Raw genomic sequence first — 26,545 nt, 5'->3', positions numbered from 1 at the left:
ATTTTTTATGCTTAATTAGAATTAGTTATTGATATGTAGTCTAATTAGTTTGATAATCATTCTAGCCTATTTTTTAATTAAATAATCTTTTTAATATTAAAATATCACTAAAATTTTAAGTTGAAGTCCATGAATAAATTTATTTATGCGAATCAATTTTTCTCCTAAAAGTTAAACAAACAAAATATCTTTCAAATATATTTTATTTATTAGAAATATAAGTCTCTTAACAATTGCAAGCACAGTTATAAAAACAACATGCAATAAACTAATAGTTATTAAAATGCTAGTTCTATTTATTTTTTTTCCCAAAAATAAACTAAAAAATAAAGAGGATGTCACAATATTTTTTCTTATAAAATATTCATCCTATTATAGTTTAATTTGACAGTTAAATTATAATAATAAATAAATATAAAATTATACCGAAGTCGCGAGCTGCAGTATTATTTGTTTATCAATAAAGACACCGTATACAAATTCATAATATTAATGAAAACAATTATGATTCCCTGTGTTCCACTGGTTAGGGCGTGAAAATATCTGATTTTATATTTTTATTATATATGTTTTGGGATTAGATAAGTAGGTGTTATTTATTGGTGTGCGGTGTGGTAAGGCGAAAGAAAAGAAATAGCGAAAAAAGCATGAGCTGCAACGGTTGCCGCGTCCTCCGGAAAAGGTGCAGCGAGAGATGCAGCCTCAGATCCTCCCTACAGTGGATCCATTCCCCCCAGGCCCAAGCCCATGCAACTCTCTTCCTCGCTAAGTTCTTCGGTCGTACCGATCTCATGTTTTTCATTTCCTCCGTTCCCCAACAAAACAGACCTGGTAAGTGGTAACTGCTACCTCCTTCTTAATTACAGCGCTTTTTCAATCTCTACTATTCGAAGCCTGCGGACGGATCATTAATCCCGTCAACGGTGCCGTCGGACTGCTCTGCACCGGTAACTGGCACATGTGCCAGGCCGCCGTAGACACCGTCCTCGCCGGAGGCCTTCTCCGTCCTCTGCCGGAGGTTGCGCCGCCCGCTTTCGATGAATCCTCCGACGCTATGTTCTCTCAGTTTCAGGCGGTGGCGTCCGATTCTTTCAAGAGGACCAGCACTGCGGATACGTCTTTGGTTTCCGAAGAATCGCAGATGGCGAACTACAATCACAAAAAGCTTTTGAATCTGTTTGTCTAGTTTACTCAATACTGCGCCTTATATTATAATAATAATTATTATTATTCTAGAATCTAGAATATAATATCGTGAGGTTGGATCCGCATGCAGCGCAGGGAGATGGAGGAGTTGGAGGAGGTGGAATAACGCTATGACTATGAGAATGCTTTTCCAAATTCTAGCTCCCAGAGTGAGTTGAGTTTCTGGTCAATTTTTGACGCAATTTTAATGTTTCTATTATCAAATAATCACTTCAAACATTTTCTCTTCCCCTCACAATGTACACTGCAACATTACCTATTATATACTTCTCTCTCTTACGCTTCGCTTAGTACAAAACAAACAAGGACACAATTTAGAGGGGAAACGCATTGGAGAGAAGAAAAAGACAAAAAAATAAAAAAATTATTAAAGATAACACTTCTATCTTCTTATTTCTCTTCGAATTCACGTATAAAATCAATAACACTAATATCTATACATATTCTAAAAAGAATAATGAGGACATATAATCATTTTTTATTTTCCCAATTGAAATTATATTCTTTGAATATAAAAAAAAATTATATCCTCTATGAATATTATATTTTCTATATAACTATTAGAGACGTGAAATAGTTTGATCCCTCTAATAATTAATAAATTAAATAATCCTGTAAGATAACACAAGTTAAGTCTCTATGCATTTATTAGTTAGAACTTTGAATTAAATTTGACTTCTCTTATATTTTATATTTTTTAATGTGGACTTGTGTCCAAGGTGGATAAAAGATTTGTCATCTTATTGAAAAATCTAAAAGAGGTTGATGAGTAACTTTGACTTTACATGAAGTTGTGTTTTAACCTAATTTAAACTTTGTATTTGTAAAAAAAATTAAATATAGTTGATAATTAATTATAAAGTATATTTGTCATGAAAAATGCTTATATATATTTTTTTAATTTTCTTTTTTTCTTGATTTATTTAAAATCAAACGCTTTATTTTATGAGGAAAATGTTTATCAGTGTCCAATGGATATACAATGTGTTTGGCTTGGAGTTCAACTCCGGTAAACAAACTCCCTCCTTACTTTTATATTTTTTGCTTTGGAAAGTAAAAATTGCCATTTGCGTTGTATCAAACATATTCTCAAATACACATAGTCAGGTAAAAATGTTGGTTGATAAGGCTCTTTTATATAAAGGATAAAATTTTAAGTATAATACTATAGACATTCTTCTTCATAAAATTGGAGTTTTATTTTATTAATATGCATTGACACTTAACCAAAAATTATATTACATATATTATTGATGTAAAAATTTAATTTTGATTGAAAAATAATATTTACTACATGTAAATTTTATATTTTTTATAAAAGTTCATTTGATTAAAAAGGTATATTATGAACCATTTAAAAATACTTTTAAACCTAACAATTTGACTTATTCAAATAAACAACTGTTTTTTTTATCGTTATTATTTTATTAACTTTTTATAACATATTAAAGATATAAATTTATTTACTTTGTTAAACGGCTTAAGCATGTTGACTCACATAAATAGTCAAACTTGTAATCTTATTCAAGGATGAATTTATGCTTTATTTGCAAGTTTTATCATATAAACATATTGGACTTGACTCCTGTGAAGTCTAACTTGTTTTTACCTTTGTTTAATATCTCGAGTAGTAATATTTTTAATTTCCATATATTATGTTTTGCTTTAGATATTTTTTTTTCCAATACCAATTAGTTGATTAGGTTATTTAATTAGAAATAGACCGTACCAGTCGTGATCACTATTTAGAAATATATCATACCCAAATGTTATATTTACCCCAATTTGACAAAAAACTTTTTAATCAATATAATAAACCACAATAATCGTAATAAAATTCAAACTTAATATATCCAGTAAAACGAACGTATTTATCCATGATAATGTGATGACATTGACGTGCAAGGGCATTGTGTGAACCGTACGATTTGGTGACGAGGTTTGTGATGAGTTTGTTCATCCTCGGCATCCTCATCAAATAAAAGGGTGCCTCCCATGTGGGGATCGATTCTGTTTCTACATATCAGACTTTTGTCCAATATTCCACTCATAAACCCGATCAACCTCATCGTGTTAAATTTTTTAATCACACAAACATTTTAAAAGTCGTAAGAATAGAGGGTGAGGGTGGGAGTGGGAGTGGGTTTACGGTTTTTGAGTCGGAAGGTAGGTGAAGGCAGAAAAGTAGAAAAGGGGCACACATTCGAATGCATTACTTTAACGTTACGCCGCATGTGTCAGAAGATTTGAGGAATCTTGAGGTCAAAAATAATGGGAGCCGAGAATTTTAAGCATGGAGCAAATCCACGTGATAAAAATATAGATGGTGCGGTGCACGTCACAACCATGGATTTCCTCCACTAGAACTCTAGAAGTGGGTTCCACGCCAAAAGCCACCATTTTAACATACAGATAGACTTCTACTTTTCCAATGCAAGAAAAATAATGCTTACATTTTTTCTTAGCTTTCTTCATCCCTGTAGCAACACAAACCAGTTAACTTGCATTGAATTGGGTCTATTTCATCTGGTCTCATTCTTAGGAAGCCACTTCTGTTGTTGGTTTGTTTCAAATTTTTTAAAACAAGTTGATATAAAAAAAATAAGCTAAACCAGACAACGTTGGATATAAGCTTTACAAATTAAACACAACGTAGATAAGTTTAGGGTTTATTTGATTTGATTTAGGAAAGGAAAGAAAGAGGAGAAAGGAAAAGGAATCAAAAGTGAGATAATTTTTAGATTGTTTTATACAAAATAAAGTTGAAAACAATGTATATAAAATAAGAAATATATATACGAAGTCAATATATTTTCGTCATTTTAATATCCAGTGCGTTCACTTTCTACCATCCAAAAAGATTGAAAAAAAATGAGGAGATAACTCCTTTCTTTTGCTCTTTACAGCATAGGAAAGAGAGGAAGTTTCTCTCATTTATTTTTTTATGTGCATTAAGGATATTATCAACAATAGTAAGAAAATATCTCCTTTAAAAATTATTAAAAAAATGTTTATCTGAATAACGTCTTCTCGTAAGCATAATCAAGGAATTAAACATTAATCGGCATACGAAACCCACCTATCTAACTTGTCGATCATCCCCTCACTTTCTCTTTAATATCTTAAATTTCATCCATTCCAAACAATACTTAGTGTTAATGTTTATTCTAAACTAATAAGGTGTTTAGCTTTTTCTGGAATCTAAAGTTAGGAAAATTAATTTCTCACATTAGATTTACTAATTAAAATTATATTCTCAAAAATATTATTTATTGAAAATGATTTTTACCTATGTTTCTCATGATTTTGTTCACATGAAGGGGTTCATGTTTTTGAATCTCGTAGACTGTGTTCCCTTTATTCACAAATATGTTTGTTGTAACTTTCTTTAGTAGTTTTTAATTTGGGCGTTTAGTCTTTTTATTTTAGAAACAAAAAAAAAATCTCATGGAGTTAAGTGAGAATATAATATGTTTTTGAGTTAAATGAAAAGTTTTATTTCGTTAAAATGTTATGTTATTTTTATTTTTTAATTTAATATAGTAAAAATTATTGATTCTTAAGTAATATATATATATGCATGAACATGATCTATTAAGCATATTTTGATCATAAATTATGATTTTCGAGATTTATAATTTCATGAAACCATGTTTTCCTGGAAAGAAAAATTAAGTTTCCCTTCTACTAAGTGTTTGATATGCAATATGTGAAATATTTTTATTTTTTTAAGAGTTTAAAGTTGAAAATATTAGTTTCTCACGTTTAATATTACCATTAAAAAAAACATTCATAGAAAACATAATTTTTCAAAAATATTTTTTATACAAGTTTTCCAACAAGTTATCCCCATAAAGTAGTTGAAAATCTAATGTTTTGAGTTAAAAAAATATATTTTATTACAATAAAAAATATTACGTTATTTTAACTTACTTGATTAATGCAATAAAAATTTATAATTCTCTTATAATATTTATAAACATTCTAAAAAATATTTACAATCAACCAAATAGATTAATCATTCTTAAGAATAATGATTCTCAAAATTTTTAAAATTTATAAATTTTAAAATTATGATAAATTCTGGAAATCATGATTATTATTCCTTCTACAGAATTGTTTTAATAATTTATGCTACTTTTAATGTTAGGTATTTATCGTGCAAATAGATAACATAATATTTAATTAAAAGTAACAATAAAAATATCTATAAAATATAGCTTTTATTTACTTAGTTTAGGAAATGAATATCGTATAATGGAAGCCAAACTGCGACTGCCCTTGCTTTCACGAATTCACTCAGTTCGCCGCGTCTCGCACCTTTGTGTTGTCAATATGCTATCCATTAATCGCTAATTGCTAAACCCTTCACACCAAATTAATCTTGCCCAATTGTACACGTGTCAACCATTAGATGGTTCTCACCATCAATTTATGCTTTTTTTGCTATTAATATTCACTTGTCCAGACAAAAATAATTAATATGCTGTGCCATAGAATCCAATTTAGTATAAAATAGTCAAAAGTAAAATGAAGAAAAAGGTCACTTCATTTGAAAAATAAGATATTTATGACTCTCGATAGATATTACAGTAAAAATTGTCGGGACAAAAAGTTAATAGCATGTTAAGGTTAGCTAAATTAAAGAATGATTCTAATAACATTAATTATAAAAACTATAATTGTTGAGAAAAATATTTATTGTGCTAAAATTATAAAAAAAATTTGTTTATTTTTTAATTTTTGCAAATTTATTACCAACTTTGAAAATTAATTTTAATAAAATTGTCCCAAAAATATTTGAGTAATATTCACTTTGAAAAATGAATAGGAATACTGTTATTATTCCATTTACTGATGTTGGTGAGCACAAGACGACAATCGGAACAAGTTAGAGTTGGAAGAACTTTTATTTATTTATTATTATTATTTACAAAAAGGATAAAGATGAAAGTTTAAAACTATCTTAATTTGTACAAAAAAAAAAACTATCTTAGTTGGACCATTCAAATTTCTCCAATTCCCATCGACCTGATAAGGAGACGGTGTATTAAGAATATAGGCCCAATAAAAAGAGCCCGTTTTGATGATATACTACTGTATGTAGCCCACTGTTATCGACATCCCTCATTTTACTTTTTAGACTCTCTTCTTTTTTTTTTCCTCTTTTTTTTAATAATAAAAAATGAAAACTTTTTTAATTTTTATAAATTTTACTTATTTTATCTTTTAGTTTATGTAATTAAAAATAATATTTTCTTAGTTCCTATACTTTTTTTTTTCAATCCTTTTTAATCTCTATAGTTTAAGATAAATATTTTTAGATCCTAAATTTACAATTTATTTTAACTTTTTAATTCTTATTTTCAATTTTTTTGTGACATTATTTTGTGTTAACATGATAGATGTCTTCATTTTGTCATGATAAAAAAAATGGTATTTTAATAATGGATGTCACAGATAAGAGTACAAAAAAGGTACAAAATATTAAAATACCTAATTTAGAGCAATTTTAATTAAATAAATTTGATATAAACTATATAAAATTAAATTAATACCTCTATCACATCAACATAAAAGAGATAATGTTAAAAAAAATTAACAACAAGAATTATAGATAAAAAAATTGTAAATATAAAGATTAAAGATTAAAAATATATATTTTAAAATGTCTATAAGAACTAAAATGTAAAGTAAATAAAATTATAAAAACTAAAAAAGTATGTTAATCTTAAAAAAAAATGTCTCCTTAAACTAAAACACTTCAGCTATCGTAAATTAGCACAAAGATTCAGTCCGAGTTTACTTTCTTCATGATATGGGTTTAGTTGGTAAATATATCTAGTAAATTTTTTTTGAGTAAGATAAAAAAAAATTATTTTTGACGAGCATCCACTATTTTTTTTCTTCAATAAACGCTACCTTCCATTAAACACTACGTACCTTGACGAGAAACCATTTTTTTCCCATTAAACACTACCTTGACAAGAAACTTCAACGTATCCATTTATCTCTTTAATTTTATTATTCTTTCTGGAGCGGCTAGCAGAAACTTTGTTACTCCTTTACTTTTGCAATTCACAAGTCCCACTCCACTGGCAATCAATTGGTTAGGACTTACGAGTTACCTTTCTTATAAAAATAAATGAATAAATAAAAACTATAAATTCATAGTGAAAATGAATATTGTTATATTACACATGCACTTTTTGGATAATTCCCATGGATACATACCAACCCCCCTTATAATAAGAAACACACAAAAAAAAATAAAAATCAGATACCTTGCTAACCGCATCGTAATTATACAACAGATTCAACTAATAAATAACAATGCTACACTGTTTATATACATCCTTTGGAACTTCTTAAAATAACAAAGAAAAGGCGTATATATCGAATGACATCATACACAGGCACGTATCGAATGCAAGGCCAAAATAAGCACACCTATTATCACACAACATCATATTTTTCGGTACGTTAGCAATGAAAGTGAGCTTGGTCATACATACAACAGTTATATGCTCGTTACTTTCAATGTTGAGCTTCAGCCTTCATGTAAGCATTTAAGTTGAGTGAGATGCGTTCTCAGGCTACACTCTCTAACCTGCTCGTGTAAAGATTTTGTTATCAAGGTTGCATCCATACATTTGAGTAAAGGAATAACAAGTCCTTCAACTTCATGTTATGATAATCAAATGAATGCTAAGCTTCGCTACCACTTTTTCAGATACAAAATTTACCTGCATGGCTGTAACCATTGATAAAAGGTCTTTCCACTGATCGAGCAAAGCATGCTCCTTGGTACTCAAGTTAGAAACTTCAACCACCAACGAATTTACATGTACAACCTATCAATTGCAAATGGCTTTTCAAAAAATTTGGCACGCCAATGGAACCGTACATAAACCAATACTTTTGATGGTAAGTACTCAGAAAGTTTAATTTTGACTGAAAAGTCTAACAATATATTATATATACGTACATATGAATCTTCGACCAGGATTTTGAAACCAAGTTCATTACTTTACATGAGTTGTAAAAGTAAACTCGCAAATCATAGATCAAATGTATTTAAGTTTAAATGATTCAAGACAAACAACAAGATTGCGCAAGGTCAAACAAACAATGACAAGTGCTTCAATTTTTTCCCGAAAGTAAATGAAGTGGACACAAGTGTGTAATAAATAAAATTATGCAGGGGTAGGTAATGAAGAGAAATACACGTGGTAGCACGAAGTCTACAAATAACAAAAAAAGTGCATAAACAAAAGAAAAATCAGAAGCTGTAACTCTGCAGATAGTATTTGATTGTGTAATATATATCGTATATAAAATGGGGAACGATGAGGTTTGGAGTACATGGTTTGTATGCATTGCTCATTTGTTGCGGTTAATGGTAAGACTAATATACTCAAACAATCATTATGTATCACACAGTATGACATTCGTTAACAATTTAAAATCTTCAACTGAAAGTTGCCCACCGTGTAATATTGGTACTGTTATTCTCTGTTTTAAGAGAAGGGGTAAATGTGAGAGATAACAAGTATAACAGGCAAAGGACCATATCATTTTCATTTTCTGGTGTCATTACAATGCTAGACTTATGGTGTATAACAAATTTATTTACTACCATAGTAAGAAAAAACAGAATCAAGAGACGGGTGATCAAATAACTCAAATTATTAAAAGAAATAGAAGATTAAAAAAACTTACGTGCCCACAGAAATTCAAATAATAATTGATATCTAAGATCCTTATCAGTACGGGAAAAGGAATATGTACCTTTGGTAACAATAAGCATATGGAGGATGCCATAGCTTTCATTACATCCACCGCTGAACAAAGAGCATCCTTCACTTTCAGTACATCTGCCTGACAGAGAATTTTTATATTATTCCGAAAACATGTTAATATCAGTAAATCATTATGGCACCACCTATCGTGGAGGGAATAGACGAATAAACAAAAAGCAAAAAGAACATACCTTGGCCCCATCAACAACCGGAAGGCGGAGGGTGCTAGCCTTGAGTGCTTCAATAGCTCCCGAAAGTGAACTTGTGTAAACTTGATCAAGAATAGCCCAATCTTCCAAATACATCATCTACAGAAAAAACTTTTAGAACTTTAATCTTCTCTTAAAACATTTACAAGAGGATGAAGCAAGATGGTAAAATAAATCGAGTTTCTTCTGTAACTTAAAATTAATACAAGCACTTAATTTTTATAGAAACTCTTTTGTCTAATTTATTCAAAAGTGATTTTAACATATAAAAAAAACTTAATTCATTTTACTTTCTTATTTTCTTTTCTTTTAAGTGGTTGCAGAGAAATTTATCTATAAAAAAAAAAGTGTTAAGATATGAGAGCTAACAATAAGTCAAAAGCCTTATGTTGAAGAGATATAAATTAAAATCTTATTCTCAAGCTAAAAATATAGGAACAACTTGAGCAAAAGGAAACGGTAGATCTTACTTGCTCCTTGAGGATGGAAATGAGCTTCAACTTATGCTTCAGGAATTGTAACTCCCTCCTTTTGGCACATACAGATTCTCGTAGTTTAGTGGTGGATGCCCAAGCACCATAGAGACAATTCTGATACAAGAAAAAAAAAATTAAAAATCCAACTGTCATGTGTACATCATAAATATGATTTTATCAATAATTGAGACTATTCTACAATGAGTGGCTGGCGTGACCGAGCTGGCCTTGCTCATCTATCAAGCAAACCCAGGTGAACTATTGATATTTCCAAAGTGATGATTGATTTTTCCTTATATATCCTAACTCAATTGCTGAAAAAAAAAAAAAAAAAAGAATAGGAAAGCATACCTGAGCGTTAGAATTTTGTGCAGAGAGGTGAAGATATGCTCTGGCATTGACGAAACGCCACTGCAAGAGACGATTATAGAGAAGTCTGAGCGAATGCGCCTCGACAATTCGGTTCTCTCCGACCCTCCCTCGCTTCACGTCAACGGCAAAACTCAAAATAGAAGGCTCGTTAGGGGACGCACCGTTTCTGAGGCGCGAGGGGCTCAAACCTCTGGTTGCGGAGGAAGCCTTGTTGGGCGAAGCGGGACGAGTGAAAGAAACTTGGCCCCTGCTATTTATAACTCCTCCTCGCGGAGAATGCGACGGTGAGTTTCTCGGTTTCGGAGCAGAAACAGCGTTGGTTGCTGCTTTGGCTTTGTTCACGGTGATCCGAAACGACTCGCCCTGAAACGACACAGACAGGCTCCTCGTTGTTGTCGAACTTAGAAGCACCTTTCCGGACGACGCTGAGGTCGGTGTGGCGGGTCGTCTCCGCGAAGGTGATGACGTGGCTTCCACCATTGCGTGGGTTCAGTTGCTGAATTCGTGTTCTTGGGCAGAGGAATAAGTGTGGGAAGGAAAGGAGTGAAGAAAAATAATGGGAAGGAAGGATGTTTTGACCGTTACGGTTGAAACCCGGGATTTGGAGTCTAACTGTCGCATTAGTACTAACACATCACCTTTCGTATTTGCACGTGGGACTTTTCCACTCCCTCACACAATGACATCACCTTTTTCCCTATCTCCAGCACTGGATTATGGTGGTGGTGAAAACTAGAAAGAACTTATTTGGGGCAAAACATCAGAATTTACCTATCATCATATCTACTACTAATTAATTTGGTTAGTGTACAATCAATCAGAAATGGGACATTCTGCAATCTGCATATCTCATTAAGAATGTCTCAAGGTTTGACAAGGACAACACAGGATATGATTAAAGCCACTTTGAGTCCTCAACTCACAAACCCACGCTTTTCCAACTTAATTTAACGGTTTTATATTTATATGTTACACTTACACACAGTATTTATTAATTTATTATCAACTGACTAACCCATCAGGTTGTTGTAGACTAAGAATCGCAGTCACAAATTATCGAACCATGCATGGATCTACATAGTTGATAGTCGTGAGTTTGTGACAAATAATAACAAGTCAACAACAATAAATATATACGATTACGATTTTTTTTATATAAATATAAAAATAGGAAAACGAAAATAATATGTATCCTAATAATGTAAAAAAAATTACATTACCATTTGATAATAATAAATCCTCGTATATATATGATAAATTTAATTATAAGTTTTGAATAATTAACTGGTCATGAAAAATTTTTACACGGTACATAAATTCTTTTCATCTGGAATTGGAGTATTTCTACACTGTATGTTTTTACTTTGCCATTTTCCGAAGCAGCTGTCTTACTTGGAAGCATGAGAAGTATAACAATGAGTAGGATTACCGAAGAAGGCTCAAAGGTTGATCACAATTTAAGAAAAGGAGTGAGATGAGATTGCTGGTTAAGAGGACCACTTATCAAACCTGTGCTATAAAATTACAGTTAAAGCACGATCGCTTAAGAAACACTTCAAACAATAATTTCAGTTTCTAATCTAGTCCAGTCCAGATAATGTTTGCGAACACAGTCACATTATTGCAATGAGTTGGATGATTGAGATAGTGGAAGACTTGTACCGAATTTTTTATTGAAATAATATTTTTTTAAAATTTTTTTACCCAAATAGCAACTATGCGAATTTATTTATACCACTAGAACTGTTTATTATTCATGTTCAGAACGGGCCGTTCCGATATCGGGCCGTTCCAGATTCAAAATTAACACATGACAAATGAAATCAGAATGGGCCGTTCTGAATTTGGAACGGGCTGTTTTGGTCACTTCTGATGGGCCGACATATGGAACAATAGACGTGAGCACACATTGATGAGTCATCCAATACAAAACCCATTGTTTCACACACGATAATACATGGAATGGTACATGGCCAATTCCATCTACTTCCTATCTAGGCTTGTCATTATTAACCAATAATCTTCATGTCAGAGCTTGCATTGTAGTAGTCGTGCCACATATAGGAAATAGATGGAATTGACCATGTACTATTCCATGTATTCTCGTATTTGAAATAATGGGCAAATGACCCATCAATGTATGCTCACGTTTATTGTTCCATATGTCGGCCCATCAGAAATGGCCAGAACAGCCCGTTCTAGTTTCACTGTTCATGTGTTAATTTTGAATATGAAACGACCCGTTCTAATATCAGAACGACTTGTTCTGATCCATTCTTCATGTGTTATTTTTGCATCTGGGACGGTCTGTTCTGAACGTGAACAGTAAACAGTACTAGTAATGTAAATAAATTCGCACAGTTGCTATTTGGGTAAAAAAATTTTAAAAAAATATTATTTTTGTAAAAAATTTGACTTATACCAGGTATTATTAAGGTTCAAGAAAAGAAAAGGTAGCTAGTGAGAAACGAGACACACCTTTTGTGATAGGCTTATCAACTTCAAATGGGATGGGAAAGGGTGATGATATTTTTTGGAAATGAGAAGCAATAATTTTAGCTTAAGCAATAAGCAAACCAACAGCACTGAGTCTAGTTGGAGTGTGGTGGTACTTAATCGTTGTATGATTTTCCATAAATGCCTGATTGTGTTTTCATTGTTGGTGGTTATCGTGATATAAACTTTCGGTAGAAATGCCATTTATGGAAATAGTATGGTGAGGTTTTCATAGTTTATACAATTACAAAGTCCCAAGTTAAGGTGTTAAAATTAAAATTATATATACAATAAATAAATTATTCATCTTTCACATGTATAAATAATATATAAATATATAAAAATAGAAAATAAAAAAATAAAGCTAACAAGATTCGAAGATATCTGATATGAAAAATAAATGTACGCATATAGCATAGTAAATATGTTTAAAACGTGTTTGATAATAAGACTCAAAGGAGTGTCTTATTAGTTCCGCACAAGTTATTTCGCAGAGTTTATGAAAATAAACTAAAAAGATTTTATATATTAATCATAAGATATTTTTATAACAAGGTTCTCATAAATAGTGAAAGACGAGTAAATGGAGGATGTTTGTAACATGGGTCTGCCAAATCTTGTAACTATCAATCCATATTATAAGCCCAAATTTTCAAGCCCAATTCAAAATAGCTACGAGCAGCTAGTATGGTTTGGGAGACATTGGTCCATGTCTCTTGGGCCGAATAGTTCATTATAATTTTTTTTAATATAATAATAGTATTATATGGAGAGCGAGATCGTGTGAGAGATGGAGTTCGAATTCTACGATTCAGTTGACCCACGGTGTTCTTGGCAGGAGTCGGTGACTGATTTAAGAATTCTAATTATATGAGTGTTTCAGGAAATGAATAAATAGAATTCAGAAACACGTTTTCCTCTTCAATTAGCTAATTTCTAAGGTTAGTCTCTCTTTTTACTCAATTGATTCGTAGATCGCACTTAGAATTTGTAACTGGCTATAGTAGTGCTGTGCTGACTTGTAGCTAGTGTCTATTCTCGGATGTGGTTCATCGATATTAGCTTATCTTGCTCTCATGCTCCACGTGTTTGGTTAATTCTTGCATTTAGAAAGGAAAACAGTGAGTGAAGTAAAAGCAAACATAGAGTTGGAATTAAAACTTTCTCAAGTCTCTTCAATGAAATGTTTTTACTTTGATGTTTTGATTTGCTTTAACCCCGATGTTGACCCCATTCTGGGGTTTACTGGGATGGAAAAAGAAAGGTCTGAGAGAATTGGTAAGGAACGGAGGAGAGGTGTTTTAAAACATTTTGAGTGCAATGAATAAAATATCTTTATTTATGTTTCTTAATTTAAAATCACAAGAGTACAGAGGGAAATTAGTTTTTACAGAGATATAAGTAAGAAGAAAATGAAGTAGAAAGGAGATATACGTTTATAAAAGTTGTTTATTTATTTCTTCACCGTTTATTAAGTATTAACATTATAACTAAATATTTCCTTTAATGCAATCCCACACTTTGGAGTTTAGATGTTATATATATTGGAAAAAAGTTATTTTATTTATTTATTTTAAAAATAACTTTGGTGAAAATGGAACTACAAGCAGCTCTAATAAATTATAGGCTATTAGGCTTTATAGCTAAGACTAAGAGCTATTATGCCATTTTTAATTTGGCTTTGAGAATGCGGGAAGTATTTTGGCTGGATCTGGCATTAAAGTTTGAAATGTCTATGTTATGACATGCATACTTCAAATTTACACCAGACAATTGAATTTCCGTGGTCTGTGTTTTTACATTTGGATCTGATGAAAAATTTGGAAGCGTTATGATTGAATTCTCTAGTCAACACAAAGCAGTAGAGCTTGTAGTTTAATTTATTGCAAAGTAAAGAACCTTACCAAGGATTTACATGTCCGGTATCCTTTTGAAAGAGAGGGGTGCCTTTGAAAACATGGATACAAGTGGTGTGTGGCTGTTGTCAGCACATGTTGTAAGGTTTTGGGATAAATCCCACAACAAGCTTAACTCCTGTGTTTAGTCACCAACGATGAGTTTGGAATCTTGAACAAAGATTTAGTTCAGATTGTGGTTTGCAACTTGCTTGCATCAAAAGTAATCACCAGTCAACTACAGTGATGAATTTTTTCCCAAAACCTTGTACTCACTGCCCTTCACACTATGGGAGCTAGTCGTACCGAAAGTTGTTATCTTAACTTCAAGGAGGAGAAAGCCAAAGGAAGTTTCAAAATCTGAATGGCTAAATTTATTTCCTTTAATGCCTTATAATCCTTTTTAAACAATTTAGTTTATTTCTCTCTTGCTCATTGAACATCTTTCTATGTTTTATATATTTTAGTATATATTCCTTACTTTTTTAAATCATTGGCCTGTGGGCATGTCTAGGCTAAACAATGTGCTTCAGTTAGGCTGAACAATGCTATATGAACACCTTATTAATCCAAACACTGCCTCATTCACCACCCTAAATGATTGTATGGAACTCCTCATTTTGCACTGAAATGAATAGAATTCTGTTAATCATGTGATTCTAATTTGTTTAGTAACATTAATAAACAAATGCTTATAGGCCTAACACATATGTTGATTGCACCATATAGGTTCAGCTGCTTCCTGTATAAACCAAGATATGGTGTAAAGAAAATTCTGAAGTGCTGTTGGTTAAAAAGATCAACCAAGATAACGGTGCATAAAATTCTATGGACCCATCTATAGTGAAGCTTTTGGAAGATGATGAGGTTTTCTCCTCTCTTCTTTATGCTTTCTTTTCAGAAAACATTTGTTGTTGCTGAATTGGGGCTTAATTGGTCCTATCACTGTGCTTGGATGTCCACAGGATGAAACTATGCATTCAGGGGCAGATGTGGAAGCATTCCAGGCTGCATTAAATAGAGACATTGGAGGAGATGCATCAACTTCTCAGCTGTCTGGTTCAGACACAGGTATCCATCAATTTACTTTATTTTCTGAGCTCATGCTGTCAATAGTATCTGAGGGTGAGCCTAAGTGCAATGATGCAATAATAAAGTTGTTGCCTTGTGGCATAGAGGTCACTTTGTTCAAATTCTGGAAATAGCCTCTCCACTTGGAAGGGTAAGGCTAAATGATCTACTCTTCCCAGACCCCACTTAGTGGGAAGCTTGTGCATTGGGTAGCCCTTTTTGGCCTTTCATAGTATCTGTCTCTTTGTTTCTTATTCTGATCTCTTTGTTCTTATTGCTTGCTATGCAATTAAAATTCAGTGTTTATATAAGAATTCAAAATGATAAAAACTATATGGTTGAAGACTGAAGTATTTTGGTTGTTAATGAAAATTATTGAAGCATGCCTCAAATTGATTTCTATGTTTATCCCGAACAGTATTAATTATGGAAATCTACAGTATTTGGTTCGATTATGAATTATCTCATTCCTTTCAATGAACGAACAAACCACCTTCTAAATTCCAGATCTAACTTTTTTGGCACAAGCTGAAAGAGCACTAACCATTGTGATAACATTTGGTTTCACATCTTTCATTCACTTACCCTTTCCCCAAACAAATATAATGCCTTCTCTGGCAAGCTTCCTTGTATAATGGCAGTTATTATGGCATCTAAAGAAATAGCTTTTCCTGGAATGCTGCTGAAAACTCTATGGGCCAAATCCAGAACCTCACTTGAACCGTAGAAATGTATTGGTGAAGTGAGTATGAAGGAGTTTGAAACCAAGGATGTTTTAATAACCATTCCATGTAAAGTGCTGGCAAGATGCAAAATGTTGACCTTTAAGGCGGCCTTGAAGATATAAGGGAAAGGAAATTTGTTTGGAAACTCTGAACAGGAATGCAGCATACACAAAAGATCAAGAGACTGTGAGTTCTGAGTTGGAGGCATAGGCATGAAAATGGTTTTCTAAGAACACTAGAGACTTGGTTGCAGGATTTGATCAACATACTTTGAGCATATCTGAGGCAGGAGAGTGATGAGAGAGTATAGGCTAACTGTCAGTCAGTTATTTGCTGAAAATATGAAGGTCACACAAGAGGGGTGCATGGAGTATCTGAGCATGTTTTTGCTTTAGCTAAACTGTGTTTTTTCATTAGTCAATGAATTCCAAGAAATTAGTTGACTCCACTCCTTTTGCATGTTTGCATCAAAACAGACGGGGCTTACTGGGGCAACCTGTCTCTTTATTCAAATTCTAAACTACAATTTTACTTGTCAGAAAATAATTTTTTATTTTATTATTTCTATAATATATAGATGATTAAAATTTTTTTGGTGTGCTTCCCATCTTTGTCAATTGAAGTAACTTTCCAATGGCCTACAAAGAAAAGTGCAGATTCATCACTAGTTGAGATACACACACCCAATGCATTCAATAAATAACTTTAGGGAACTATAGATGCCGATGTAATGGGTTGGACATATCTGTTCCAAAAGTTGAAATAATAAATGAATTTCCATTTCAGTATCAAATTATCAACTAGGGATGTTGCTCCTTTCTTCAACATGGTATCTGTGTGGTTTGATTTCTTGTCCTTTTGTTAACCCCCTTAACTTTCTTGCTAAGATTCTCTTCTCATTACCTTATACCTTATCTTTTTGCCTTTTTATTTTGTTTACTAATTGAAATGGATAGCAGTTTGATTCATCATATTCTGTTGTCTAGTTAGTTTTCTTCCTATCTCCTTAAGTCTTGATAGTTGATACTATTGTTTATTACATTTTTCCTTCTAGTTCCGATTTTCTATTTGAAAAAAAAAAATTGTATTTGATTGATCGGTAATAACTTGATCATTAGTAATAAGATATTCTTGGGTCCTGTTTGAATATATAATCAGAATCGTTGTAGTATAGATCATACTGACTGTTGATTCATGTGATATTTGTATTTGCTTGGTAAATTCTCAGTTGCACATGCTTTGTGCCACTGTTGATTGTTTCATTTTTATCTGAAGGAAGCAATAATTCATTGAGTCAGTCATTACCAAAGTGGCCAACTTCTACCCATGACAACCAAACTGACTGTCAAAATCAAGAGCCTAAAGTTGTGCCGCAGCAAGAGCAACAACATTCTTCGGAAATGGAGTTGAAGCAACAACCTCTTGTTGAACAACTACAGAATGTTGCTTCTCAGGATGCCAATAATCTCCCTTCATCTCAGAAACAATCTCAAGATGAAAGTGACCAGGACCATACTGGACAAGCTCCCCACCAAAATTCTCAAACTAATGGAGTTCAGAATTCTGAAAAAGATCCTGTCTTTAACCATGAGGTAGTCAACACTCATAATCCCAATCATGAATCTCAGTATGCAAAGCTGCAGCAGATGAGTAATCAACAGGCTACTGTCAATGAGCAGCCTAGCAGCCAGGTCAATCGGAATAAACAGGTACCGTTTGCCATGTTGCTCCCTATGTTGATTCCCCAACTTGCCAAAGACAGAGCCATGCAACTTCAAACTTTATTTAATAAATTGAAGGTTGTTTCTCAAACCAATTTCACTACAATGCTCTTTCCCACTCTTTTGGGCTAAGTTTTTAACGTCATAGTAGGCTTAGCCATATTACTAATTTTATGTTTTGTCAATTTTGCTGCTATTTGCTTTAGAAAGATGAAATACCCAAAGATCATTTTGTGCGGCTTATGAAAGGTATTGTTGGGGATCAGATGCTTAGATTGGCTTTAACAAAAGTTCAATTACAGGTAGGCAGAGAAGATGGTTTGTATAGTGTTAGAGATGGATTTTTCTTAATTCTCTATGTCATTGCTTTGCTAAGAATCATCCTTTTATACTGTTTTAGACAAGATCCAACCCAGGGCCTTCTGGGCAGCAGCATCCTGTGAGGATGCCAAATGTTAATTCAGGTGCAACAAAATTTAATGATCCCCATGCATTGGCACAGCTGCATCAGAGAAGTATGAATGCTGTTGCAGATCAATCTCATAATACTTCAGCTGTCCAAATGAAGAATGAACCAACTTATCCAACTGTGGACATTAATGCTAAAAAATCTCGGGAACTGGATGTTCAAGTAGAATCTCAAGGAGTGCCACCAAATCAGTTGCCATCATCCAGTTCTAATGCTGTTAGTCAAGAAACTGAAAGATCCTCACTTCACATACAAGGCCTTAATAAGGAGCAACAACAGCATCTACATTTCCCTTCAGCATATGGTAGCAGTGGTGGTAATTATAGCCCTTTTTTGGGCTCAACCAGTAGTTCCACATCATCTCTAAGACCACAACATCATGTTCCACATCAAAGCATCAGTTCAAATCAATTAGGTGGGGTAACACAGGGTTTGATTGGTATGACAAAATTTGATCAGCAAAATTCTTTCAATGAGCCCAAGAGAATGCCCGGTGGATATGTGTCTCCCATGGTAAGCAATACAGCATCAAAACAAACTTCAAATTCTTGGCAACTGTCTGCAAACAAAGAACAAAATTTTGGCTCATTTTCATCTGTTTCATATGTCAAAAAGGAGCCTAATGACCTGTTTAATGAGCATCAACATAGGCATAATTTGTGTAACATGCATGGGCTGCATTCTGTTAATTCGGTGCAAATTGAACAGGGTAGCAGTGCCAATCAAGGCACTCTAAAGGAGGAGTTTTCAAGAGGCCTTCCAGCATCCACAAGTATGCCACATACGACATCTAGCTCGCAGCCTCTCAACTCTGCATCCTCTTCTGTATCTCAATTGGACCATGGTGCCACTGTAAGTTAGAAACTAACATGCATGTGTTTTGTCCAAGATATGATGGCCTACTTTTTTGGGATCAAATAGTTTCCTAATTTGTTTTTATTTTCATGGGCATGATGCATCCTTTATTAGCATGATATATTGAATGCATCTTAACTGTAAATTTACAAAACACTGAAGTCTTTCAGTGATTTGTATTCTGGAAATGGCATCATTTTACTTATTTTGTTTCTTGGGAAAATCTTCTTCATTACTATTATAATTCTGTGAAACATTTTTTAATATTTGAATTTGACTTTTAATATTGAAGTAATTAATAAATTCCCCTCTTTTTGATTTGGTAGAGTGTTATTATTATTACAGTATGTTGAGGGATTAGGGAGCTTTATTTCATTGATTCTCTCTCTCTCTCTCTTTTTTTTTCTCGGTTTTCTATTTTGTTCTTTTGATTAGGAAGATTTCTTATTCTCCTATCTCTTGGCTTTTCTTGTTGTCTCAGTCACTTTCTTATTTTATCAAAAACAAAAAAGAATCTCGTAAAAGAGAGCTCATAAGGAGAGTTTAGGCATCTCAAAGTGCCTAAGGAGAGTGTCTCCTATTTTTTTTCCCTTCCTTGTTTACACTGTAAACAGTTCTATATTTCAGGATCTGGTCCGTAATCCCAGACCTGAATATGTAAATGATATAGATACTTCAGTTTCTTTCTTTACTTGATACCTAACAGTAAGTTACTCTTTGCTTAAGTTAATTTTATTAACTCCGTTCTAGTTGTATTGTAATAGTTTTGCACCAATAGGTTTGATACTTTATCACAGTAAGTCTCTATTGATGCTTGTGGGTACATTGTTTAGGTATTATTGACTATGATATTAATGTCCAAGTCTCCTATATTTGGCTGACATCTCTAAAAGTAATGTTTTTGAAATCTTCATTGTACTTTGACTGAATTCTGCCTAGCACCCACAAACCTAATTACTGCATGTTTGGATACACGTTTCAACCAAAGAAAAATCACACAAGTTCTCTTAAAAAATGTGAAAGCCTAAACTATTTGCTTACAGTTTGATATGAAAAATCTCTACACTACCACTGAACCAAACATGCAATTAGACTAGCTCTTAGATTTGACTTTTTATAACCAACTTATCTCTTGTAAAATGGGTCTTGCCTTGAGATGCATACTATTAAGCATTAACCTTTAATCCATGCATTTCTACTGCCAATTGATGCAGTACCTTTGACATGAAAGATATTGCAAGTTTCAATGAAGAGAAAAAAGTGTATAATTATGTGTTTAATTTCCCTTTAATATCCTTTAGCTTCCTCTTTTGAATTTTCAAAGCATTGCTATTACAAAAACATGAATTCAATTTAGTTTTTTTTTTTTTTTTTTTTTTTTTTTGTAATTTTTCCCCCTTAAACACCTAGATATCATTCTGTACATAGAGCATGCCTTGTGATCCTAATTATATCTTCATACTTGGTGATACCTAATTTCCTTGCCCCTTTTGTATTTTATCAGTTAAGCTCTCAGATCCCGTCAAACACATCTGGTATACATGCAAGGACTCCTCTGAGAAAGCCTTCTCCAGGCCAGAAGAAACCAATTGAAGCACTTGGTTCTTCACCTCCTCCTCCAAGGTGATTTGTTATATTCTGCTGTTTCATGATTTACTTGTTTCTGTGTTAGTTTTTTAATCTCTTGCTGATTTTGATATGTACATGTCTGCTTGTTATCCTAAAGTAAGAAACAAAAAGTGTCTGGGGCATCTCTGGAACCGAGCATTGAACAGCTTAATGATGTCACGGCTGTTAGTGGTGTTGATCTTAGGGTATGATACTTTATCAGGTTGTACTAACTGTATAAGTTGGAAATGTGTACTTTTCTATTTTAAAACTATGTTTCTCTTTTACAGGAGGAGGAAGAACAATTATTTTCTGGGTCCAAGGAGGATAGTCGAGTTTCAGAAGCTTCTCGAAGAGTTGTGCAAGAAGAGGAGGAAAGTCTGATTTTGCAGAAAGCTCCATTGCAGAGAAAATTGATTGAGATTAGTTAGTCCTATTTATGCCATACTCATGTGTCTGATTTTATACTTTCCGTACTTCGAAATTATCTGGGTATGTACTAGGTCCACAAAGACTTATAGCTGTTCTATGTTGTTACTTGTGGCAGTAACTGAGTGTGGCTTGAAGGGTATGAGTAATGATTTGGAGAAATGCTTGTCACTGGTGAGATTCAAACATTTTTTCATTTTTATTGCTGTACGATTGTGTGTAATCTTATGTCTGAAAAATGTTCAGTGTGTGGAAGAAAGAATGCGTGGAGTAATAAGTAACATGATTAGAATGTCAAAACAGGTCAGTTATTTTCCCTAACTACCTGCATGAATAGTCTTTTCATCAATGTATAAAATTCCTTATTTCCAATAATTTCTTTACCAGCGGGTTGATTTGGAGAAGACAAGACATCAGACTGTTGTCACTTCAGATGTTCGGCAGCAAATCATGACAATGAATAGGAAGGCAAGGGAAGAGTGGGAGAAAAAACAAGCAGAAACAGAGAAGCTCCGGAAACAAAATGATGTGGGTTCCACTTCTTGGAATTTTGTGGGGAATTACTGATACCATATATGCCTTGTTCATGCATGTTTTCTATGCATGGATATGTTTTGTTATTTTTCCTTCTCCAACCTTTGCTTGTCATTTAAAACCTTGTAATGCTATTCTTAACTATAGGTTGAAGGTAATGCTGGAATGGATGGTGACAAGGAGAAGGATGATGGTAGAATGAAATCAACAAAGGTATTGTCCCTTTTTTCTTTTGGTAATAAGGTTTTATATTTCACCTTTATGTACGGGGAATAGTATCTTTGATCAGTAATATTCTGCAGGTGAACAAAGAAGTGGATGACAAGATGAGGACAAATGCTGCAAATGTTGCCGCCCGGGCTGCTGTTGGGGGAGATGACATGCTGTCCAAGTGGCAACTTATGGCCGAGCAAGCCAGACAGAAACGTGAAGGGGGGATGGATGCTTCATCTGGTTCTCAGCCAGCCAAAGATGTGGGGCGCAAATCTTCATCGACATCAGGAAGGAGTACAAAAGATAATCAGGCAAGGGAGAAAAAAGGTCCAACTTCTATCGCCGGTGGGTTTCTTCTATGTTATTTATCTATCATTTCATCTAAGAACTCATTGACAAGATGGGCAGTCAAGTTTAGATATCGTTACCACTCAGCAAACATAGATTCTTCAGGCAAAAAATTTAGAGGAAGAAAATAGAAGGACTTGAGTATATATCATGGAGAAGTAAAGAACTTGGCTTTGGCTAATATCCTTTTTTTTTTTTTTAGTTGCAAGTGTTTTGGTAAATATAATTAACCAAATGTAGAAAATCCTCCTCTTTCCAACTTTTAATAAGACAACTTAGAAAAATGTTTGCTTGTCTTCCTCCAATTTAGTTGATAAACTGATTTTTCTGATCCAAATATGTTTACAATAGTATGATAAAGTTGTAACTTCATTAAAACTTTCTATCACCACCTTCACTGGAGCAGCAAATTATGTTCGGTTTCTAGAGAAGATACCATGAGTATGCCTATTGTCTTGTTAAATTTTTGTGCAACTTTTTAGTTGATGTTCTATCCCTTTGATGTTATATGCCAACAGGAGCCGCTAAAAAGCTTGGGAGAAATCATTCCACTACACCTCAAACCAGTGTAGCTCGAAGCATCTCTATCAAGGACGTGATTGCAGTCCTGGAGAGGGAACCGCAGATGTCCAAATCATCACTCATATATAGACTGTACGAGAGAATTCATTCTGACACCTCTACTGAATAAGGTAAATGAAATGCCTAGGTCATGACTCATGTGGCCTTCTGATGTCATCAATTAGCTTATCATGATGTTATGCTTACCAACTAACATCGCAAGTTGGTAATCTGCTGAATTGGCTTAATATTTGTTAATGTCACCAGGTTAATATGACCTGGATATTTTATCGGCTGCAATTGGATTTGCTCCTATACACAAATCACATTCTGAAAAACATGCCCATTTTGGTCTACCTTTTGGCTGTGTTCATGGATACGGGTATGGGATACGTGGTTTTTAAAAAAATCTAGAGTACGGGTACATTAATGTAATTTAAAAAATTTACTTTTTTAATTATATAAACCTAAGTAAATTGTATAAATGGTAAAAAAAATACAAATAAACAGGACACTTGTCTCTTGAACTATAATATCAAGAATAAAAATCATAACATCTAAAGCATGATTATAATATCACACTTGAAATATGATACACACTTTAATTATGATATATATGAGTGGTTTCAATCTTATTGTTTCCTTATTCATTATCCGTGAGAAGAATTGTTTCTAACTCTGATTTATGAAGAGAAAGAACAGTAATTTCAAGAATGTCAGGCCTTTCAAGTGGATTCCATGTATCTCCACCAATATTCCACTTTTTAGTCTCACCCTCTATATAACACTCTTTCTTGAGAGGAGACAAAAATTTGTATGGATAAAAACTAAATCTTCAGTTCTCTTAGGATTGAGCATATTTCATTTCTCGGAATGAACAAAAGAATATGTGCTCCAATTTGTGTGATGGTTGTGAGAAAAGTTTGAATGCAACAGATTATGAGTTTGGAGATTGTTACAGCATGCATGACTCACAAATTCTTTGATTTTATTTTTTAAGTTTTTTGTTGACATATATAGGTTTTATTTTTCAGACTTGGGTACGGTCCCACATGTATCAAAAAAGTATCCTAGTGTACTCAAACTACGTACCCACTTTTTTTTTTTTTTTTTTTTTTTTTTTTTTTTTTTCTGAAAAAGGTTCTGACTTCATACCTGGTATATACCTACTAGTACCCAACATGTATCAGGTACGGGTATGTACTTGGGTGTGTATGACATGAATTTTGGATTACTCATGTTTCAGAGCCTTTTGGTTTATTCTTTTGCATTCAAATAACTATATAGGCTAATTTGAAAATAGTGAAATTAACATGAAACTTCTCACAAGACAAAGTCTCGGTTTTTTGCTAGGAGTTATACCTCTAAAAGTTGAGATTTTAAGTCAACTGTTTAAATAATAGAGTTAAGTATGTTGTTGTATAGCATTGTGCTATTTCAATCTTCAAATATTTCGTACTAGTGGTGCGCTAGATTCACTTGAACTTTCAATTGTACAGCTCAAATGGTTACGTGATGTACATCAGCAGGTGTGTAAAGGACTTATCCAGTGGAACGAGACATGAAATTATTTTCTTCTCTTTTAAGTTTTAACAAAATGAGAATTTCTCCTTGAGAGGACACTACTGGAAGGAAAATGTTTCTTACAACAGTCATCCCTAATATCTCTGACCTGAGGGATAAGTGGCAGAATCGTGATGTGTACTTGCAGAGAATGAGGTTGGACTTTATATGATCGAATGTTGAAAATTGTGTAGATATAAAATTGTGTTGATATATGCAATGATTCCTACTAGAAACTAGATTTTATTTATTATTTAGAGTGATTTGTGATCTATATATTACTATACAATTTAAGGCAGGCAATGAGCTAAGCTAGCCTGGGAACCTCCATGTAGCTTGGTTCAGCAGATTCTCAAGCTTTTGCTTGTTTATTAATGGGTCAAGTTTGAACGTTCACAAGTTTGGATCATTCTTATGTGAACTTATTTATTACACTTTCCAAATTGAGAAAATAAATTCGGTTAATTGTCCTCTGTTTGGATTGGGAGTGAAGCAAAGGGGGAAGAGATAAGAAGGGTAGAAATAAAAGAGAGGATACAAAAAGGGTGTTGTTTGGATAGATGGAAATAAAAAGAAATGAAATTTTTTTATTTGAATAAGAAAAATAAAATTATGAAAAGTAATCTTAATTAAAAATATTGTATTTATAATAGAAACAAATATAATGTTAAAATGAAAATTAAAAATTATTTATATATTAACTAATTTTTTAAGCTATTAAATTAAATAAAAATATATTATAAAAATAATAATATTTAGAACACGAAATTATGAATAAAAAAAACTAGTTAAGAAATTGATTGGCAACTAACCAATTTCTTGATGCATAAGTAAAAAAATTGAAAAATTTAGGTGAAAAATTGGTTAGTGAGAACCAAATTCTCAATATAAATAGTAGACATAACACTTTGATGAATATCAATTTAAAATTACGTTCAATAAAAAAATGTGTTCCAATAAAAAATAAATAAAATCTTTTTAATGTAATTTTTTTTAACCAAAGTTGAGTGCTCAACTGATTTTTAAATGCATCGACAACGATGAAATATGAAGCTCAAGACATAATCAAATAAATACAAGTACCTAATCATAGCTCAATTACATAAAAAAAAAATTCTAATCACACCAACGTATATACATAATTCCAAGCTTCTGCTTTGCTGAAAAGAAAAAAAAACTATTAACATGAAACATCCATATCATATGATAATGGGTACACCCATTTATACCATTATATCTATATCATTATATAAAAGAAATATTTTAAAATTATTTTTAATTTTCATTTTTACATGAACTATTTTCTCCTTTATTTTTTTAACTTCTTAAAATTATATTTTCTTATAAGTAATCTCTCATTATTATTATTATTATTATTATTATTATTATTATTCATAAAAATAATTAATTTTCTTATTTTAATACAGTGCAAGTACGAAGTGTATTTTTCCTGTTAAAGGATAAGAATGGTGCAGTGAAGCTAAACATCAGTGAGTTTGTGCATCCCTCGTAGAAACTCACGTCAATCTATTGTTACATCACGGAAAAAGTCTTAACACTCTACCTACATCAAATGAAGGAGTTACAGTCAATAATTCGGTACTTATGAACTTATGATTTTCATGATAATACAATTTCTATTTTTTTTTCCTCTTTAAAGTATCATATCCCGTTGTCATTTTAAGTCTAGGTCCGCAACACCGTTTGCTGAGTGAGTGTGGTTGTATCATTCGAAAGTGTCGCATAAAACGAAGCAACAAGCAACATAAAGATAACTATTATTTGTCGCCATGTGCATTTGCAAATAATTGCAAATGCTTTTCTAATTGCACGCGCTTTAGTTGATATGCTATAATTTATATCTTCTTAAACTCTTTTGGTTAAGGAGGTCCCAAAAAACGTAAGCATTCATCAAGAAACGACTTCTGCAAGTGGTTTCCAATGATTTTGTCCTTTTTCTGGTTTGGAAATCAACTTAACAACTACCATATA

The 26,545-nt window shown here is 32.7% G+C and overlaps 3 protein-coding genes across 10 annotated transcripts; 2 read left to right on the top strand and 1 right to left on the bottom strand.

The window, feature by feature from the left end:
- Positions 1-537: 537 nt before the first annotated feature.
- Positions 538-1,491, top strand: LOC109795681 (LOB domain-containing protein 38). The gene is made up of 3 exons (XM_083077385.1): positions 538-831; positions 867-1,176; positions 1,277-1,491. The coding sequence occupies exons 1-3, from the start codon at positions 648-650 to the stop codon at positions 1,362-1,364; spliced, it is 582 nt and encodes a 193-aa protein (XP_082933511.1). The 5' UTR covers positions 538-647; the 3' UTR covers positions 1,365-1,491.
- A 5,857-nt stretch (positions 1,492-7,348) lies between these two features.
- LOC109798085 (QWRF motif-containing protein 2) lies at positions 7,349-11,359 on the bottom strand. The gene is made up of 6 exons (XM_020358293.3): positions 10,045-11,359; positions 9,688-9,807; positions 9,200-9,316; positions 8,998-9,087; positions 7,953-8,060; positions 7,349-7,816 (listed from the first exon to the last, which is right to left on the bottom strand). Exons 1-6 carry the CDS (start codon positions 10,543-10,545, stop codon positions 7,757-7,759), a joined length of 996 nt encoding a protein of 331 aa, XP_020213882.1. The 5' UTR covers positions 10,546-11,359; the 3' UTR covers positions 7,349-7,756.
- A 1,977-nt stretch (positions 11,360-13,336) lies between these two features.
- Positions 13,337-24,952, top strand: LOC109796200 (transcription initiation factor TFIID subunit 4b). 8 transcript variants are annotated; one of them, XR_002239647.3, is made up of 17 exons: positions 13,338-13,502; positions 15,186-15,323; positions 15,422-15,527; positions 17,528-18,051; positions 18,180-18,275; positions 18,374-18,955; positions 19,151-19,294; positions 20,802-20,920; positions 21,024-21,111; positions 21,196-21,331; positions 21,453-21,637; positions 21,722-21,862; positions 22,016-22,081; positions 22,171-22,426; positions 22,948-23,121; positions 23,258-23,372; positions 24,490-24,952. XR_002239647.3 is itself a non-coding variant. In XM_020355877.3 (17 exons), the coding sequence occupies exons 2-16, from the start codon at positions 15,285-15,287 to the stop codon at positions 23,118-23,120; spliced, it is 2,565 nt and encodes an 854-aa protein (XP_020211466.1). In that variant the 5' UTR covers positions 13,338-13,502; positions 15,186-15,284; the 3' UTR covers position 23,121; positions 24,490-24,952. The 8 variants fall into 8 exon arrangements, 7 of the variants coding, with proteins under 7 accessions (XP_020211463.1, XP_082933510.1, XP_020211466.1 ...); XM_020355877.3 differs by lacking the exon at positions 23,258-23,372 and having other exon boundaries at positions 21,453-21,508; positions 21,581-21,637; positions 22,171-22,408; XM_083077382.1 differs by lacking the exon at positions 23,258-23,372 and having other exon boundaries at positions 13,339-13,502; positions 21,453-21,508; positions 21,581-21,637.
- Positions 24,953-26,545: the final 1,593 nt, after the last annotated feature.

The sequence above is a fragment of the Cajanus cajan genome, chromosome 6, assembly GCF_000230855.2.
Source record: "Cajanus cajan strain Asha chromosome 6, NIPB_CcT2T_4, whole genome shotgun sequence".
Taxonomy (NCBI): domain Eukaryota; kingdom Viridiplantae; phylum Streptophyta; class Magnoliopsida; order Fabales; family Fabaceae; genus Cajanus; species Cajanus cajan.
The sequence above is the reverse complement of the archived record's forward strand: the minus strand, read 5'-3'. Positions and strand labels throughout refer to the sequence as shown.

Excerpts from the sequence above, each read along its gene's own strand:
- LOC109795681 (XM_083077385.1), top strand. The coding sequence starts at position 648 with ATGAGCTGCAACGGTTGCCGCGTCCTCCGGAAAAGGTGCAGCGAGAGA. Across the intron at positions 832-866 it reads TCCCCAACAAAACAGACCTG|CGCTTTTTCAATCTCTACTA; the intron begins GTAAGTGGTAAC and ends TCTTAATTACAG. Across the intron at positions 1,177-1,276 it reads CACAAAAAGCTTTTGAATCT|CGCAGGGAGATGGAGGAGTT; the intron begins GTTTGTCTAGTT and ends ATCCGCATGCAG.
- LOC109798085 (XM_020358293.3), bottom strand. The coding sequence starts at position 10,545 with ATGGTGGAAGCCACGTCATCACCTTCGCGGAGACGACCCGCCACACCG. Across the intron at positions 9,808-10,044 it reads CACAAAATTCTAACGCTCAG|AATTGTCTCTATGGTGCTTG; the intron begins GTATGCTTTCCT and ends TTCTTGTATCAG. Across the intron at positions 9,088-9,199 it reads CGGTTGTTGATGGGGCCAAG|GCAGATGTACTGAAAGTGAA; the intron begins GTATGTTCTTTT and ends ATTCTCTGTCAG.
- LOC109796200 (XM_020355873.3), top strand. The coding sequence starts at position 15,285 with ATGGACCCATCTATAGTGAAGCTTTTGGAAGATGATGAG. Across the intron at positions 15,528-17,527 it reads GCTGTCTGGTTCAGACACAG|GAAGCAATAATTCATTGAGT; the intron begins GTATCCATCAAT and ends TTTTATCTGAAG. Across the intron at positions 21,638-21,721 it reads TGATTAGAATGTCAAAACAG|CGGGTTGATTTGGAGAAGAC; the intron begins GTCAGTTATTTT and ends TTTCTTTACCAG.